The following is a 15,263-nucleotide window of genomic DNA, read 5'->3' as shown; positions in this document are numbered from 1 at the left end:
TGACTAAAGTGAGAAAGAATGAATGAGACGCGGTCATAGAACGAAGACTAAAATAGATCTACTAATATAGTGACACGCCACTAGGTGGCGTCCTTTCTTTAGAATGATATTGCCGCCTTCATCTTTAATTAAATTATGGTCAATCATTTCCAATAATGTGTTCTTGAAATTACTGAGAAATGCATGCAAAGTAGACTATTTCTATTCGGCGAGGGGAAATACAACTAAAGAAAGTTATCATCATCATCATCATCCCCAATTAAAATGAACGTATTAGTTCAGGCTTAATCGATATACACTTCACACTCACCATTATAGGATCCTAGATGATGTTTAAAGGGTAACCACTAACCACATTGGACTACCATACCGAATTCTCCAAGTCCTTTAGAAGTTTAGAATACACTACCGTCACCTTCAAATTGCATATAATTAAGCTTTGGGGGGGGGGGGGGGGGGGGGGGGCATGGTGTAATGTAAACAAGACGAAAGTCTTTCTCTGGTCTGCATCCCCTTAACAATTGTGTGTATTGAGCCGTACTGTATTGTACCCATTCTGCAATCTGTTAATAACATTTTCAATCAATCAATCAATCAATCAATCAATCAATCAATCAATCAATCAATCAATCAATCAATCAATCAATCCCTACCACAATATGTATTATTCCATTTCAATTCACCCTGCGGCTGGAGAACAGTCTGATGATGATGATGATGATGATGATGATGATGATGATGATGATGATGATGACGGCTGTTCTTGGTGCGCATTCTCTGCAGCGCTCAGACCGCGGTCACAAGACCTGGACACCGACACTGTGGTCAGTGAGCTGACAGGTCAACTATAAGACCTGGACACCGACACTGTGGTCAGTGAGCTGACAGGTCAACTATAAGACCTGGACACCGACACTGTGGTCAGTGAGCTGACAGGTCAACTATAAGACCTGGACACCGACACTGTGGTCAATGAGCTGACAGGTCAACTATAAGACCTGGACACCGACACTGTGGTCAGTGAGCTGACAGGTCAACTATAAGACCTGGACACCGACACTGTGGTCAGTGAGCTGACAGGTCAACTATAAGACCTGGACACCGACACTGTGGTCAGTGAGCTGACAGGTCAACTATAAGACCTGGACACCGACACTGTGGTCAGTGAGCTGACAGGTCAACTATAAGACCTGGACACCGACACTGTGGTCAGTGAGCTGACAGGTCAACTATAAGACCTGGACACCGACACTGTGGTCAGTGAGCTGACAGGTCAACTATAAGACCTGGACACCGACACTGTGGTCAGTGAGCTGACAGGTCAACTATAAGACCTGGACACCGACACTGTGGTCAGTGAGCTGACAGGTCAACTATAAGCTTCTGGCCTCCGGGCCGCGAGAAACACCTCTCTGTCTGTCTGTCTGCAGCCAACATCCAACGATAAGGCGCTACTTTGGAAAACTATACTTTTGTTTTCCACAACGCCACGCCATTTCCTTTGGCCAATTCCAATAGGATGTTTCTTGATTGGTTGATGTGCAAAACTTTTTTTTTCTTGGGAAAAAAAAGTAAAGCTCCATCTGTTGCTTAGTTGTTGTTGTTATTATTATTCCATGATGTTTCTGGGCGTCAATGAGGGACGCAGCATCATCATGTCTACAGGGAGCGACCGTCCGCCACTAGAATGAATTGAACTAAAGATGTCAACATTGCTTTATTACCACCCACTCGAAATCGATTGTATTACATTGAAGAAGCTGATCGCTCGTCGTATAAAACGGGACGCGGGATTTCGAGACAGTAGTGAATGAACGCAACCTGCTGCCGGCTGTTCTCTTCTTTACCATCGGAACTACAGACAGACAACGCCTGGAGATATTATTTGTTGAAGACTATTATTGTGTCCCACTCTGCAGGACATACGATATCTTTCACTCCTGGACCTGTAAGTTTTTAAGTTACGTTAAAGATTGATTGATTGATTGATTGAAAACTTTATTAACAGATTGCAGAATGGGTACACTACAGTACAGTTCAATACACACAATTGTTAAGGCGCTGCAGACCAGAGAAAGACTTTCGTCTTGTTTACATCAGGGTCCCCCATTTTCAATTAATCATAACATATTATGACATACAACACAATATACAGATACAGTACTGCTACATCTATGCATTTATGACATACCAGATTTGCAAATACAGTACTGTTTGTGATACAAAAAGAGTTTAAAAAAGAGAGTATATACATTTGACGTAGAAACTGTACATTGGAGGAGGTATGGTAGGTGGGGTGGGGTGGGGGGGGGGGGACTGTACATTGGAGGTGGTTAGGTGGGTGGGGGTTGGGGTAGGCGGAGTGGGGGAAACTGTACCACTGTACAAGCAAAACTGTACATTGGTCATTTACTGTACATTGGAGGGGGTTGGGTTATGACATTTACAGGGGCCAGTTTTGAATTGCAGTCTTATAGTGACGCAGTCTCCTGTAACTAGTTAGTTCATGGAATGAACCAGCTGAGATTCATATTGACATAGTGTTTTTTTTTTTTTTTTTTTTTATCTCTACTTGAATAGGCTACACACACCTGTTAGAAGTTAGAAACACGTAATAATGTCTGGACTGGTATCATACAGACGCTATAGGCTAGGCTATAATAACATTGATGAATTGAAAATGGGGGACCCTGATGTAAACAAGACGAAAGTCTTTCTCTGGTCTGCATGACTGCATCCCCTTAACAATTGTATGTATTGAGCTGTACTGTACTGTACCCATTCTGCAATCTGTTAATAAAGTTTTCAATCAATCAATCAAAATTTTGGGTGTTGTTTAATTTAAGCAGTTATGACAAATGCAAGACATGTATTGGTGGAGCCACCTTAATTGAAAACAGGTCCTCTCTTATCTGTGTTTTTCTGTCTCAGAAATAGACTTGAAGAAAGTATTATTCATTTGAACACTGAATATCTGTTTTCTTGTTTTGTCAGACAGTGAAGCCATGCAGATAGAGAGGAAATGGCACATACTGTTGACTGTATTCCTTCTGCTCGTCACCTCCGGCCAGTGTTTGGACAGCAAGGAGGCCAAGCATAGAGAGAGAAGGACCCTGTTGGATCTAATCTTACAGGTTATTGGAGACAGCCAGCAACGGGACAAGCTGGCCTACAGGCGATACAGCGCTGGACTCTTCAATGCAGCCCAAGATATGAAGTTCTCCTCGCGCGAAAGGCCTTTCTTCATTCCTAGGCTGGATAACAGTAGACCCATAGGTAAGCTGATAAGATTTATTTTAGGCACTGATGATGAAAGATAATCCCAATTCTACAGTGGGAGACAGCTGTCATTGGTCTGGTATGTACATGCACATGCACCACCTTCAGGAGTGCAATTTTTTTAATTGATTATGTTTATTCCCAAGAGATGTGGTGTTTTGGGGGGAAATGACATCATGATTGCCTGTTGATGAATTTGCTGGGCAGTAGTAGAAGAAGAAGCAATGCTTGCCTTTCAGGCAAAATAGCCAACCATTCCTCTTGCTAAATTTAAATGATACCCATTTTTGTATGCAGGTATAGTTGACCTGTGTAGAGCATTATTTATGAATACCGATGGCCGAAGAGCAAAACCGCCTATCTACATTAAAAAGAAAAGTGGGGGAAAACCGCCTATCTGCACTTAAGTAAGGAATAATGTATAGCTACGAGGTCATTGTCGCAAAATAATTGACCGACACAGAGTTTAGAACACCGAGGCGCCTCGCCGAGGTGTTTTAAACGTAGTGAAGGTCAATTATTTTGCGACAATGACCGAGTATAAGCTATACATTATCCCGCTTATTACATGGCTAACTTACTAACAATATACCTAATTCATTTTACACCATCGACAAGACGAGATCAAATGCAGACGCAGTTCTGTTCTGTCACTCCGCGCAGTTCTGTTGTGGCTCCGCTGTCATCGCCGGCAGCTTCGCCGGCAGCCGGCAGGTGTGTCTGATTGCACTGATACAGTGTGTGTCAGTGGGCTTGATTGCTCAATGACCAATTGCTCAATGACAAATCACAATCAAGCATTTCGGCGAATGTTAAAACGCCATGTAATAACACATAATAATATAGTCTAAAACAGTGTATTGTCTTGGGTATCCTTAAAAAATTGCAATAATTGTTTTGTTTCCTAAAAATGGATTTTTCAGATATAGGAAGTTTTGCTCTTCAGCCTCTCGTATAATCCTATACAATACCTAAGGTTTATTCACAGTACAATGAGGTTGTTATCTGGAAGGAGGAAAGGATCATAAGTGGTAGGATTTGGTCTCCTCATCTGACTTCCAATATAGCCAGCAAGGAATAAACGTGCAGTCCAGACCACAGAGTTCGAATTCAAACTCATGTATTTATTTGCCCAGAGTGAATTAAAAGGTTGCTTTTCACATACAAGGATTATCAGAATTCATTAACATGTCTGTTTTGTACAAAGGATCAACAAGGTTTGCATCTCAAAACCCCAACATGTACATACAACAGTCATTGTTAACATCAATGAAAATAGAGAATTTTACTGTAAGCCCTTTTCATATGAGTAAGCCTGGTTTCTAAGATAAGTATCTTTACATTCTATTCTAACCAACCATGGGGCCATCCAGCTTACTTACATGAAAATCAGCCGACAGCATTCTCTGGGTTGGGAGGGGGGAGCCGCAGACCTGGGGCGGTCTGGGCTCCTGAATTAACACTGTTTTGCTCTTAAATACTATAATTTCCCACCAATAGTAGCACATTTTAATAATATGTTTGGTCCAATCCGGTTGGTTCTTCTGTGGGGGTTGGTGTCAATGCCCCCTCCTTTGGGCTGTGGCCTCTCATGTTTGGGCAGAGAGGGGGGGGCCTGCCTGTGGCCCCCGTCGGTGTCTCCTCTGAATGCATCAACATTCCTTCGTGTACCATTATTGATTTTCCAATCTATATGGTTTGTGTAATGACCTATAGACCTCTCATATCATCCCAGTACAGTCATTGCTTCTAGGCTGATATCAGACATCATATAGGAGACCACACCAACCTTTATTTACCAGATCATATAACTGTGATAACTATACCAGGATTCTTAATTCTAAATATCTATATAGATGTTTTTATTGGTTTCTTTATAGAGTTGTCAATCCAATCAAAGCCAATCAAGTATCATGCTTTTTCATTTAACTTTGAAACATGTCCTTATTGATTAATGATCTTTAGTCCTGTCTTATACTATCAGAGCCAGTTATCTGGTCTCTGCTGTCGCTGCTGAAATCTGCTAACAGTTGTCTGTGACTTTTCAGTTCCTTTGTTCTAGTGTTGAGTGCATCTGCTAGTGGGGGTTGAAATAACTGTTCCTGCTGTTATCTGATGCAACTGTCTCTAGAATCGTTCCTCATTTAGCCCTGCAACCCACTCTGCTGCTAAAAAGTATACAAGGCATAATATTATGGTTTTCTAATTATTCACACATATTAGTTATGAAATTCAAGGTCAATATCACCACAAGCCATTGATATGTAAAATGCATTGTGCATCAGCTGTTGTGTCTTGATCTTGATCTCCTATTTGCCCACCTCTCATCCTTTGTATCACTGTATCATTCAACCGGTCAGAGCTGGATGATGGATGAGAGAGACAATGGTATCGTGGAATTGGTCTGGGAGGCGCTCTGGCTCACTCACCTTCTTCTGATTATGATTCATTTAGTTTGATTCATTGTAGAATTTAACTCTCATGTTGTGTTAGGAATTGGCACCACTGACCGTTGTTAGCGGGTCAATGTTGACCCGGGGTCTAACTCAGTCCTGACCACTAAAAAGAAAGGAGTATCACTCAATATAGTTAATACTACATCCTAACTAACATTATATGCATTCATAACCATATAATCCCATTGTATTTTGATTGTATGGCCCCCGAGACACATCATGTCCCTTATTTTTAAGATGAAAATGAGGTTGTTCAATCATAATATACTAAATGTGAAACCCATAGATAATAATGTTTTCTGACTATAATAGAACAATATTAGAATATAACTTCTGAAAAAAGTTTAGTATATTTATTATTATTTTATTTATTTATATTTAGTATTTTTATAGTATAGTTTTACCTTGCCGGGTCAAGAATGACCCTAACACCACAGTCGTACCTTTTTTTCTGCAGATACCTTCAGAATTTTCAAAATAGTGAAACATAGTTTTGCTTATATATGTGTTGTGGAGGATATCATAAAGCCTTGTTCTAATAAAATCAACTACATGGTAGTTATTACATACCGTTATTACATACCATACATGGCGTTTTAACATTCGCCGAAATGCTTGATTGTGATTGGTCAATAGCTGTAACTGAGGGGTTACAAAACCCTGACTGTATTAAAGATTGTGATAGATTAAACCACTGCTAGGTATGTACTTTAATTACTGGCCAGACAGTACATCGAATAGATATGGTGGACACTCATAATAACACGGCATTGACAAAGAAATAGTATTTGAGGGTATTTTATTATTATGCAACATTAGGTTACAGAATGAGAATTAGGGTCGCGCTTGTATGGCGAAGAATATGCATAAAGTCAGTCAGTAGCATGAGTCACTGGGAATAGAATGATTCCTACGATGGGTACTAGGCTGACGCCACCTGGCGTATAATAGCAATTATAGAAGGCAACGCTGGTACCGCCTGGAGACACTGGGTTCCTCCCAGAGTTGTAAGGTCTGGAGGATAGAGGAATGTTCGGATACTCAGTCTGATTCAATGAAGAATAAGGGGATTCACGTACAGAAGCCAGTCCTTGTAAATCCAACGATCAGCAACAAAAGCAATAACTGTAATCCAATGCTCGATAGCAAACGATGATAGCCAGCCAGCCTCGGTCCATGAGGCCAGCCCGAATGTAAATCCTCACGAGGTTAAATCCCAAACGACAGTGGAAATTAACGATGCTCTTCTCCGGGTAACACGTTCCACAATCAATATAATCCAACCAGTAATGGTTCTGCAATCGCCGCCGCTGGTTCTCCTGTGCACATGTCCAACAGGTTCTCCGACTAGGCCTCCTCGTGTGCTGGTACTAAGGTATTTAGACCACACGCACTGGCTAAGGTCCACTAGCTAACACGAACGAACCGCTGGGTAATGCTACACACGAACAAACTGTGGTTGGCACGATATACAATAAATGAACGACTATTTACTTCACATTAAACTAGGTCGAACTTGACGTTACTGCATTAAACTCTGACACTTTACTATTCCATTCGCACATGGTTCTCAACGCTCTGTTAGACGCACTGCTGTTCACTTCACTGTTACCGAACACAGACAGACTTTAGACCAGGGGTGGCCAACCCGCGGCTCGCGAGCCGCATGCGGCTCTTTGCCCGTCAATGTGCGGCTCTTCCATCCAAAAAAAAAAAAAAAAAAATTTTTTTTTTTATGTCACTCATTCCATAAGGACGTAGAATAAACATTTACAATTTTTTTTAAATGGTCCATTTGCATGTTCTTGGTATCTGAATCTAGGGACATATATGGATCAGTGTCAGAAATAGTGTGTCTGTTACTAGGCTTGAGTAAATTGTAATGAACCAAAGGAGAATATCAATTCTATTTAAAAAAAAATGTATCTTTGACTGTAAATAACACCATGCTAAAATTGACCAGACCTGAAAAATCTAAGCAAATGAATAAAGGGAAGATGATTAAACAGAAGGTTTTGTAGATACAGTACTGAATTCTGCCATCTTTTTTATAATGTAAATTTCTCCACCATTTTTCATCATATTGCAACACCGTTTTTTGCAAGACGTTCACAGAAAGGTAGAGAAACTAACTGCGTTCTGTTTTATGGCAATAACGTTCAGGTTTGTGGGAGATAATCCCAAAGAATAAGAGAAATTAAAAAGTAAATCCAGAAGTCAGATGATTGACAGGGGCTGGTGTGAGCTGGGTAGGGTAGTTTTTCGAAATTTGAAAGCCCTGAGTGTCTTCCTTCAAAAGACTACACTCACTTTTGGCTGTGCCACTTCCTCCTGTCAATATGCGCCGGTTTCCGACTCAATGCCCTGAGATTTCTATAATCTTATATTTCACTAATAACAGTTAAAATAATTGGTAAACAAACGTAATGCTGAAAATATACACTTTTACTGTATATCTCGGGCTTAAGAGGTTAACCCTGTGAGGCCCAAATTAAAAAGAAATTAGCAACTTCAGAGGCCAGAGGGTGGGACATATAAACACATTTACTATCAAATAGCATTGTGAGGCTGAACAACAGGACCAATTGACTATACATGTGCTTAAAGGGGAACTATCTTATAAATGGCTTTTTTCAGTGTTTACCATTGTTTCTTAGCTATGTGGACTTATATTAATAGGATATATGTCTCTAATTCTCATATTGTGCGAATTCTTCCAATTCTCCTCTCACAATATTCACCCTCACTGAACTGAGTAATCTGAAAATGTGCATATCTGTGATGTCAGAGATTTCTCAGCTGCATAATAATGTGGCAGTTGATGTGGCAGTTGGCACCAGGCCACACAGTGGTTGGAGCCCAGCCTCAAAACGGCTTAAGATCTTGTGGTAGAAAAATGCGGTTTTTAGTACTTGATTAGAAATACAAAACAATGCATTTTTTTTGAAAAAAACCTAGGTGTTCCATAGACTCACAGGAATTGTGTAAAAGTGCCCAAATAGTGAAAGAAATAGTAAAATAGTTCCCCTTTAAAAATGTTTAAATAAACATTATTTTTTTAAATGGCTAAAAGTGATTTTGTAATTTTGCAACCGTGGGTCTCACAGGGTACTTTTAACCCTGTGAGGCCCAAATAAAAAAGACATTAGCAACTTCAGAGGCCAGAGGGTGAGACCTATAAACACATGAAGGGTGCCGTGACTGAAAAAAATTGTTGAGAAACGCTGGTATATGGTGTGGCTCTTTGTGGTACCACAGTAATTTTTGTGGCTCTTAGTCTCTGACTGGTTGGCCACCCCTGCTTTAGACGAACTGCTGCTGTGCGCACCTGCGCCGTATATATACTTAAGTGGTTATCTAGTCCCAAACCTTAGTTCTTGTCTGGAATCAATACGCTGTCTCCGGGCATGTTACGACATGCCTGGGCTTGTCTTTGAACCTGACTTTGGGGGCTTGCGGGCTGGCGCCTACGGGCGTTATCCAATAAGGAGAGCGAATATTACTATGGTTCGAACGCAGGTTTAAAAGGATATACCGTGTATATATAAATAATATACAATGTATATAAAACAATAAATGTAGATTTTCAGCTTTAATCTGGCCCTTCACAACAGCCGCCTCCTAATTAGTCCGCACCTAATTAGTTAAGGGAGACAGATTAATAGTCCAGTCAACTGCTCAATATCTGTTGTGAGGAGTAGGGCAATCTACAAAGTCAGTGGGTCATGGTCGTCATCAGGGGAGTCAAGGAGCTTCGGCAACTCTATCAGCCTCGCCACGGGTCGGGTGTAAGTCCGCCCTTGGACAATAACTTCTGCCGCTCTGACCTTCCCGTCGGGTCCAGTGATCACTTTGCTTACGCGGCCGGCCGGCCACATAGCTCGGGGTAGTGACTGGTCTATGATCATAACGACTGTGTCCACTTGTAAGTTGTCTCTGTCCTTTACCCACTTCTGACGGGTTTGGAGGGACGGTAGGTAGTGGAGGAGGAAACTGTTCCAAAACTGGTCAGCCAATACTTGACTGTACCTCCACATTCTTCGGCCGTTCGCTTCTTCAGGTCTGTACACCGCCTGTGGAAGGGCAGGGTCCAGCCGCCCCATCAAGAGAGTGTTTGGGGTGACTGGGTCGACGTCTGCTACATCACTTGAGACGTACCCGAGGGGCTTTGAGTTCAATACGCCCTCGATCTCCGTGAGGACTGTCGTGAGGACTTCTTCCGCCACGGTCTGGGCCCCAAGCACGGCGTACAGAGCTGTCTTTATGGAACGGACTTCTCTTTCCCAGGTTCCCCCGAAGTGAGGGGCGTTCGGGGGGTTAAACTGGAATTCGACCTGATAGGGAGCGAGGTGGGTCTTAAGTTCTGGGCCCATGGCCTGGAAGCTCTCTCTCAGTTCTCTTTCTCCGCCTTTGAAGTTTGTCCCTTGATCAGACAACAACGCAGACGGTTTTCCTTTTCTTGATATAAATCTCCGGAAGGACATGAGGAATGAATCCGTACTCATGGTCTGAAGGAGTTCTATATGTACTGCTCGGGTGGTCATGCACTTGTATACAATGCCCCACCACTTCTCTGTCCCTCTTCCCTTCTTAACGTAGAGCGGGCCGAAGCAGTCCACGCCCGTGGAGTGAAAAGGCTTCTCGCCGAGTCGGAGGCGGCAGGGAGGCAGGTCGGCCATCATGGGTATACTGGGCTGTGCTCGCCACTTGCGACAGTCTAGACAGGTCCGCTGGAAACGGCGTACTGCTTCTCTTCCTTGCAGTATCCAGTAACGACGTCGGATCTCGGCGAAGACTCTCTCTGCCCCAGCGTGGTGCACATCCTCGTCGTATTTCTTTATGATAAGCTCAGTGACCTTGTGTCGACTGTTGAGGACGATAGGATACTTGACGTCATCCGTTAAGTCCGGGGCCCGTCTCAGACGACCACCCACCCTGATGAGGCCATGGGTGTCGCGCTCGGGGGCCAAGTGGAGCAGTCGGCTGTCTGAAGGGATTGGCTTTGTTCCCTGCAGGCAGTCTAGCTCATCTGGAAATGAGTCTCTTTGGGCTCGCTGTAGCAGAAGGAGTTCTGCCTCTGCGTAGTTCGATGCGTCAATGTCTGTAGTGGGGGGAACCTCAGGGTGGTGCCACAAGAATGTTTTTATCTGCGCACTCTCAAAGGTTAGGCAGTCGTCTATGTAAGGGTCAGTGGGGGCTGGGATGTGCGTCAGCCCACAGAACATAGATTTCTTGATCTCTGCCTCCTCTTGACTAGCCTCCCGTGGGGTGGGGGTAGGCCACTCCTCCTCCGGGAGCTTGAGGAACTCAGGACCGTCACTGTAGATATTGGGACGTGTGAGGTCATCTAGGGACATCCCCCGTGTGATGACATCGGCTGGGTTCTGTTTGGTGTCAACGTACCTCCAGCACGCTGATCCTACCAGGTCTTGAATCTCTGTGACTCTGACTCCCACGAAGACCTTGTATCTACAAGAATCGGACTGGATCCATGTGAGTACGGTCATGGAGTCTGACCACAAGATTGTTCTTTGCACCGTTATGGTGAGTTCACGTTGTAGCAACGCGGCAAGTTGCGCGCCTACCAGAGCTGCGCAGAGCTCTAGACGCGGGATCGATTGTTGCTTGCGGGGGGCTATTCTTGAGCGAGCCAGGATGAAAGCTGTGTGTACTTCTCCTCCCTCCTCTCGGGCTCGCAAGTAAGCCACCGAACCGTAGGCTACTTCCGAGGCGTCACTGAAGACGTGCAGGTCCATCTGGCACGTCTCCAGCCGCACTGTGGGTGGGAAGTAGCTCCGGCGAATGTTCACATTTTGGAGCGAGCTGAGTTCTCTCTCCCACTCTCTCCAGGTGGAAGCTAGGTGGTCGGGTATGGGGTCGTCCCAGCCCTGTTACTTGTCCCACAGTGGGTCCCAGCGGGTCGTATTGGCTTGCGAGTGTTCTGTATACGCTCCGTCTAGTGGTCGGTAGAGGGGTCGACCTTCCCTGCTCCGGGGTCAGGGGTGTGTGCTTGTAATGGAGCAAGTCTGTTTTGAAGCGCCAGACGAGGCCCAATGTCATTTCCTGTGCTTCACCTGGGGTGGTCGCCATCCAGGTCTCGCTGCTTGCTGCCTTTGTCTCTGGGGAGAGGCTGCGAAGTACTTGAGGGTCACTGCTGGCCCACTGCCTAAGATCGAAGCCGCCTTTGATCAGTGAGGCGCGGAGCTTAAGCAGGAGGGCTTCGGCTTCTTCTGGCGTCGAGACGCTTTGTAGACAGTTGTCCACGTAGAAACTCCTCTCTACGCTTTGTCTGACCTCCTCGTCAGCTTCAGGGTCTTCTGTCACGTGTTTTTGTAGTGCGAACGTAGCACAGCATGGGCTGCATGTGGTGCCGAAGGGGAGGACCTCCCATTGGTAGATGGAGGGTTGCTCATCGTTGATCCTCTCTCTCCATAGGAACCGCAGCAGGGGCTTGTCCTCCTCCACCAGTCGCACCTGCAGGAACATCCCTTTGATGTCGCCGCTGATGGCCACCTTGTCTTGGCGGAAACGTAGTAGTATGCCGAGGAGGGAGGGGCCGAGTGTCGGGCCGGGCAAGAGTAATTTATTCAGGTTCTGTAGTCCGATCTGGTAGCTGCAGTTGAATACAATGCGGTTCTTGCCGTTGTGGTGGACCTTGTGGTGGGGCACGTACCAGGATTCAGTCGTCTGGTCGGCCTCTTGATTGTCAATTTTCTTGATATGTCCCGCTGTGATCAGTTTGTCGATCTCAGCGCGGTACACAGTGGCTTGAGTGGGGTCCTTGGCTAGACGCCGCTCGGTGTTCAGTAGATAGCGTTCTGTCGCTTCTTTTGAGGCGTGGAGGGTGGGCATCCCCTCTCGCCTCAGGAGTGGAGTTGCGTATCTCATCACTCCGTCGACCTCGACCCTCTTTGTCTTCTGCTCGAGGAGAGCTATGGCATAAGTGTCTTCCTTTGAACAAACTAGTTTATTTTCGTTCTTAAAGGGTATCGCGTCTAATGTCCATAGTCTCTCGACGTGCTGCAAGAGGGTGGTGTCGTCTTCGTTTATCCTCGTGTAGAGGCAGCGAGTGGCTGTCGGTCGGTTGGAAGACCCGGAGAGGGGGCCTTGTAGTGTCCAACCCAGGCGGGTCTTGACCGCTGCTGGACAGCCTCTGGGCCCGATGTGGACCTGGTCCGTTGGGACGATGAGGTGTGCGTGGTCGGATCCTATGAGCAGGGTCGGGGTGGCGCCGTCGATGGGCGGTATAGGTAGTTGACGTAGGTGCACGTATTTCTCCGTCAGCTGTGTGATGGGGTAGGTATACCGTGACAGACCTATGTCGTGGCTTGTGAAGGCGTTAGTGATGCTATACCGCTTCTCGGGCTGCTCGACCGCTGCTATCGTGAAGGAGACGTTTTCACCCTTTATGGTCTTTAGGTCTCTTCTAATGGTACGGATTGTCATTGTTTCTTCGGTACCCCGCAGGCCCAACTGGGCTGCGGCGGAAGCGAGGAGGAGAGTCTTTTCAGACCCATCGTCTAGGACGGCGTAAGTGTCCATGACCTTGTCCTCGTAGCTTAGGAGCACTCGGACCACCTTCAAGAGCACTCGGGAGCTCCCGCTCTTCGCAGGGTCTATATACATGACATTTACTCTCGAGCTGCTTTGTGGTACGGGTCTCCTCTTGTTGCTGTCGTGCAGGACCTCCAAGTGGGCGCCGTCGCACTTGCTGCATCTTTTCTTTAGGCGGCACTCAGCTGCCATATGGCTGCGCGCGCAGCGGAAGCAGCGGCGGTTGGCTTTGATCCACTGACTCACGTCGTCAGCGGTCAGCTTCTTGAAGGTGTCACATTGAGACAACCAATGTTCATTTTCACAGTACTGGCATGCAATCTTCCACTTTCCCTTCACGTGGGGGGTGTTGTGGTTCTTGTGCTGCGGCACTGACTCGGCCTGGTGCATAACTGTCACTGACCGGCGGTTGTCATTGAACCTCCGCGGTCCATCTCTAGGGCTAGAGCCACTCCACACGAATGTGTCCAGTCGTAGACTGCTAACCTCCCTGGCGAGGAAAGCAGCCAGGTCTAGGAGGGATGGTTCTGGGCCGTTGGGGTCACGGTGGTCTTTCTGCCGCCGAAAGCGCTCTTGACGGGCTGGAGGGAGCTTCTCCAGTATCCGTTCCACGTTAGAATTAGCATACAGTTCATATCTCCCCTTCTCCTTTTGGGACCCCAGCATCCCCACGAGGGATTGTACCTTGATAGAGAGGTCATCCAGTGCTCTATTGTCTTTGGCTGGGGGGAGGCGGTCGATATCTCGTATTTCTTGGATCACGTAATCCCATATGCGTCCATAGCGCGCGTCGAGGGCCACCAGAGCAGCTGAGTATGGGGTGCTTGAGTTCGAATATGCCAGCGCTATGTTATGCGCCTTGAGATGCTTGAGGAGGATGGCATATTTATAAGACTCGTCGTGGACATCGGACATTATAGTCTCTAAACACATGCGTAATTCTGTGTACTGTGCTCTGTCCTCGCGCGTAAAGTCTGGGAACGTCGGTGTGCCAAGGTAAGACGCCATGGATGGCTGGGACACCGATGAGCGTAGGGGGAGAGGCCTCCTGGGCGAGTCTCCCCGTACGGGTGGTCGTGGGTTAGTACTGGGTGGGTACCAGAGGCCGGGCCCCCAGGTGCTGTTCCTCGGTGCTGACAGTACATCAAACTCACCCTTGAGTTGGGTCGGGGGTTTGTAGCGCAGTGACTCGGGGCTGAGGTCGGGGCTGTACTGGGCCTCCTGGTCCGAAGTAGGTTCGTGCTGGTGGGCTTGATATCCCTCCTCTTCCTCCGCTAGGTCTTGGAGTCTTCTAGTTAGTCTCTCGGCGACGTAGGCCGGTTCTTCCCGTTGGCTGGGTCCCGTATGGACCGGTCGGGGAGGGGGCTCGGAGACGTAGGCAGGTTCTTCCTGTTGGCCGGGTCCCGTGTAGCTTTGTCGGGTAGGGGAAGGTGCCCTAGACCCGTGTCGTGATGATCTCCGGGAGCTCCATGTGGAGAGAGGGGGGGTCGCCCTGGCGATCAATTGTTCTATCATCTGCGCCTGTAGCCGGTCGCGCTCCGCTTCGCGCTGTGCATTGGCGTGTTCTCGCTGGATGTTCTCTTCCGTCTGGAGGCGTCTCTCCTCCAGTCTGATGCGTTCGTGCTCACTCCGTTGTTGTGCCTGGATGCGCTCTCGTTCCGCTGCAGAGTGTTCGCGCTCACTAAAGGCTTGTGCTTGGAGTTGCGCGTGGAGGCGCTCTCGTTCCGCTGCAGAGTGTTCGCGCTCACTAAGTGTCTGTGCTTGAAGTTGCGCGTGGAGGCGCTCTAGTTCCGCTGCAGAGTGTTCGCGCTCACTAAGCGTCTGTGCTTGAAGACGGTCGCGCTCACCCTGGAGTCGGTCTCTTTCGGTTGAAGCTGTCAGCGTGGCGATCAAGGCTTGCGCCAGTCTCTGGTCCGCCTCGCTGGGGGATGACACTGACGGAGGTGATCGGGCGCTGACAGGGCTTGGTGGAGA

At 46.7% G+C, this 15,263-nt stretch overlaps 1 protein-coding gene across 2 annotated transcripts in view; it reads left to right on the top strand.

Annotated features, from left to right (window-relative positions):
* Window positions 1-1,706: 1,706 nt before the first annotated feature.
* Window positions 1,707-15,263, top strand: part of alkal1 (ALK and LTK ligand 1) — a 56,541-nt gene continuing 42,984 nt past the window's right edge. For both annotated transcript variants that reach the window (XM_084309792.1, XM_084309791.1), the window contains exons 1-2: window positions 1,707-1,948; window positions 2,995-3,276. In XM_084309792.1, the coding sequence (XP_084165918.1) occupies window positions 3,006-3,276 (271 nt within the window). In that variant the 5' untranslated portion in view covers window positions 1,707-1,948; window positions 2,995-3,005. The remainder of the gene's footprint in view (window positions 1,949-2,994; window positions 3,277-15,263) is intronic.

Source organism: Notolepis coatsorum, assembly GCF_963971535.1.
Source record: "Notolepis coatsorum genome assembly, chromosome: 3".
Lineage (NCBI taxonomy): Eukaryota > Metazoa > Chordata > Actinopteri > Aulopiformes > Paralepididae > Notolepis > Notolepis coatsorum.
This window is presented reverse-complemented; position numbering and strand designations above follow the sequence as displayed.